We start from the raw sequence: 4,310 nt of genomic DNA on the forward strand, positions 1-4,310 counted from the left end.
ACACCGACACCGACTCTCTGATCTACGTAGTGAAAGAGGGGGAGGAACCTTTAGAGCTGGGTAACTATCTAGGGGATCTCACGGACGAATTAGACGGGGACACCATCCAGGAATTTGTCTCCGCGGGTCCAAAGAGTTACGCCTACCGGACCAGAAACAAAAAGAAAATGGTGGTAAAAATGAAAGGAATAACGCAGACGAGAGAATGTTGCGAACGCGTCAATTTCGACAGTATGAGCGGGTTGGTGGAAAGTTACCTTTCTGGTATGAAAGAGGCGGAGCTCCAGACCCCTCAGAACGGAATTCAGAGGGATAAGAGAGGCTTTGTGCTCAAAAACAGAACATTTCAGAAAAAGTTTCGCGTGGTTTACGACAAGAGACGTCTCTTTCCAGACGGTACAACTCTGCCTTTCGGGTACTAGTGTTTTTGTTTTCTTCTAAAAAAAAAAAAAAAGAATGGAGGAAACTGATTTTGATCACAGACTGAAAGTGCCTTTTTCCTGTCTAGTTGTGGGTCCTAGCGGGTGTGGGAAAACTCATTTTGTAAAGTGTGTTTTGGAAAACTGTGAACGCGTCATGGATACTGTGCCCGCGAATATTGTGTGGATTTATACTTCTTTTCAACCCATGTATGAGGAGCTTTCAAAGACCAATAAAAACATTAAATTTATCGAAGGGCTGCCTGATTCTTTTGAAGATTTCCGAGACGTTCTGGTGGTGCTGGATGACGTCATCTTTCAGGCCTCGGATCACCAGGAAGTGGTTAAAATTTTCACTCAATACCGCCACCATAAAAACGTCTCGGTTATGATGCTAACCCAGAACGTTTTTCATCAGGGAAAATACAGCCGCACCATCAGCTTAAACTCCAATTATATGGTGTTGTTTAAAAACCCCAGAGACAAGCTGCAGATTGAGATTTTGGCCCGTCAGATTTTCCCTTCGCAAAAAACATTTTTCTCAGACAGTTTCAAAGACGCCACCGAGGAGCCCCACGGGTATTTAATCCTCGATCTCACTCCCTCGTGCCCAGAACGCTACAGAGTGCGCGCCGGTCTGCTTCCGGGGCAGTACCCCGTCATTTACCTGCCTAAACCCAAGTAGCCATGTCTCAGCGTATAAAAAGAAACGCAGTCTTACTGCAAGCTCTGTACCACGCGTCGCCGCAGAAACGCAAAGACATTCTCGCTCACAGCTCCCCGGATTTCCTCCAGGCGCTGTGTGAGATAGCTTTAAATCTTTTAAAGGGAAACATACCTCTCTCCGCTCCTCAATACCAAAAACTGAAACGCCAGAAAAAGATCATCAGGCTGCTGGCCGACAAGAAAACGAGTTTAAACCGTAAGCGTCAAGTTTTAAAGAAACAAACGGGCGGGTTTCTTTTCCCTCTGTTGTCCGCAGCCGTACCCATTCTGGGGAACCTGCTGGGAGGAATATTTCAAAAACGCTGAGATGTTTAAAAAAATGATTCTCGTTCCCTCTCACGAGTTGAAAAAACTGACCCGACCCACCGAGCCTACCGTCAGAGAAACTGCCAAAGACGATTTGGACGAAAAGATGAAAGCCATACTGGAGGATCCGCGGCTAAATTCGTATGAAAAAATCAAAAGATACGAGTCTCTGCTGCGGAGATATCTCACACTCTCTAAACAGGACCGGGACGAGGAGAGTAGGGTGACTTTCCACCTCCCGCCAGAGGAGGCGCAGCAGCAGGTGCAACAGCAGCAGGTGCAACAGCAGCAGGTGCAACAGCAGCAGGTGCATCAGCAGGTGCAGCAACAAGTGCAGCGGCCCAGAGAGGAGGATGATGAAATGATGGAAGAAGTATTAAAATCCTTACCCCCTCGAGATCGCAAAAACGCCCGCTACATTATGCAGAAATTACCTGAGGGTGGAGGAGGATGGACAAAGAGGGGTGAATTTGTTTACAAGGGGGATGCGGTGCGGGGTTCGCACATGATCGATCTATTTAAAAACCTCTCCCTCTCTTTTAAAAGTAAAAACCAAACGCGACCGAAAGGATGGAACGCGTTTTTAACTACTTTGGTCGAAACAAACATACCCTCATCCTCAATACATAACCGTATAGCTCGCGACCAGTATGCGCGTCTTAAATCTGTGGAGGAGGAGGAGGAGGGAGGACAGACACCTGCGCGAAGGGGGAGAAAACCTTCTCGGGTCAAAATAACGCTTTCCCCGACCTGGACCTCTATGTAAAATCAAATGTTTTTTTTTTTTTGTTTACAAATGAAATAAAAAAAAACGCTGCAACAATCTTTTTTTTGTTTACGTTTCTTTATTTGATACACACATCTTTAAACTTTTGTAAGGAGCACGCCCCGTGATGACCTCTGCGAGAGCGAGCGGGGCAGCGTCCTTTCAGAAAGTCAGACACCATGTCATCATTTTTAAACACATCGTTATAGTACAGAGAAAGTATTTTACCGACGGATAACCCCTGAGCCTTGTGACATAGATAAAAAATGCAATGTTGCCCACAAACGACAGACATAGGGTGCTGAAGTTGACGATCGTGATAGAGTATTTTGTCAGAGCGGCCTTCCAGAAACTCTGAGATGACCGAGGGATAGTGAGCAAAGTCGGGAGGGAATCCGTAAGAGTCAAAAAAAGTGGAGGAACCGTCCTTTTCCAGAGTCAGAGCCAGCCAGTGTTCTCCCCTCAAGTGCGAGGGGTGTGTGTTTACTATAAAGTAGGCGGGGGGTTTAAAGTCGCGCCTCAAAAAGGCCAGCTGGTCCGAGGCCCAAACCCCGCAGAAAACGTCTCCCAAGGCGCGATGTAGAATGTGCTCCAGCTGAAGGTTATCCATGTGTGTATATTTTAGTAATAATCCACCAGCACCTGTCTTTTAGAGTCAATCTCCAGAATTGAGTCGTAGCAAGCGTACACTATGAGAGTTGTGGTCTGAGGTAGAGGAACTCTGAATCTCATCTCCAGCCTCAAATTCCCGTTGGAGACGGGAGACAGGGCGTCAGCATCCTCGCTGGGTTCCAGATTAAAGGCAAAAAGGGCGTACCCTTCGTTAAATTCCCGGCGATCGATGCTCAGAGGTAAATCTTTGAGGTGTCTCCCCGTGGCGGAAAACATGTGATAAAACTCCCTGACCGAATTTCCGCGGTCAAACTGTGGCTGGAAAGCTTTGGCGGGCACCTGCCTGCCGTCCTGACACAACGCCAGATACTCTACATCGTTGTGTCTAAAGTTGAAAGGCGACAGATCCCTCCTCCCGGTGAAGGCGTCGTGATGAACCATGCCCAGGACCACGTATTTGGGCATGGCTCCCAGAAAGAGATTCTCCTGGTTGCAGATCCTGGAATTTTCAGGGATGGAGTAGGTTTTCACAGAAACGCGCGAAAGAGGATAGAGGGCGTTTCCTTTCATCAGGGCCGCGGCGTGCCCCAGCCTGACGGCCGGCGAGACAGTGACCTTTTTAACAAACAGAGAGGCCGAAGTTATTTTCAGAGCAAACTGCGAATCCCGAGTTCCCATCAGACTGAAGGCATCGCTGTTGCGTATCAATTTAATTCTCAAATCCACAGAGTTCAGCAGGAGCCTCTCGCAGAAGAAAATATCTGCGTGGAGGGGACCCAGCAGGTCCACTTCTCGCGACTCGGCCGTGAAAACGGCTCTCTGTTTTATCCCTCTGTTCGGCCCGTTGCTTATAACTATAGAATCCATGTCTCCGGCAGTGTCTTTGTAAAACAGACCGGCGCTGAATTGACTCTTTAGAGTGTCTTCTGAAAAGTTGAGCAGCGTCTCGATCATGGCCCTGTAAGGATGGGTGGCGCTGGACTGCGAAATCAATCGATCCCCCAGAATAACGTCGCACTGACTGAAAATTGTGTTGAGAGGATAATTGATGAGGGCTACCCCCGCATCGGGTGGGATGTTGCTCCCGTCCCTTTCCGTAATTTTCACTCTCAGATGGAGCATGGTGTCGTTCAGATCGAGATACTTTTCCCCGTCTCCGGGGATGAAAAATTCAATGGGTGAGTTGTCGTTCAAAGCAGAGAGGGGCTGACATTCTTGATATTTTTTATCCTCTATGGATAGCTGGGTCATGGGAGCCGAAAATAGATCCAGTTCGGCAAGGGTGCATTCGGCAGATTTCTTGTGTAAGAGAGACATTTTTTATTTATTTATTTTCTTCTAAAATATGTCAGAGCTCCTCTGGGGCTTCCTTCTCTTCCCGCTGCCAGCCTTAACTGATTTACTTTTTACTCCGACGCTTTTATTTTTAATCCGCTCGCCCGGAGGGCGTTTCCTCTTCCTGCGGGAGAGGACCATCATAC

General features: G+C 47.7%; 1 protein-coding gene across 1 annotated transcript; it reads right to left on the minus strand.

The window, feature by feature from the left end:
* Nucleotides 1-2,838: 2,838 nt before the first annotated feature.
* LOC146608645 (uncharacterized protein F54H12.2-like) lies at nucleotides 2,839-4,080 on the minus strand. Its single transcript, XM_085348671.1, has one exon. The coding sequence runs from the start codon at nucleotides 4,078-4,080 to the stop codon at nucleotides 2,839-2,841; it is 1,242 nt and encodes a 413-aa protein (XP_085204797.1).
* Between the last annotated feature and the right edge of the window lie 230 nt (nucleotides 4,081-4,310).

Source organism: Diplotaxodon limnothrissa, linkage group LG23, assembly GCF_057381915.1.
Source record: "Diplotaxodon limnothrissa isolate DT_005_m linkage group LG23, D_limnothrissa_male_GT1.1, whole genome shotgun sequence".
In the NCBI taxonomy this organism is placed as follows: Eukaryota; Metazoa; Chordata; class Actinopteri; order Cichliformes; family Cichlidae; genus Diplotaxodon; species Diplotaxodon limnothrissa.

What these genes read in the sequence shown, in the direction of transcription:
- LOC146608645 (XM_085348671.1), bottom strand. Translation starts at nt 4,080, where the DNA reads ATGACCCAGCTATCCATAGAGGATAAAAAATATCAAGAATGTCAGCCC.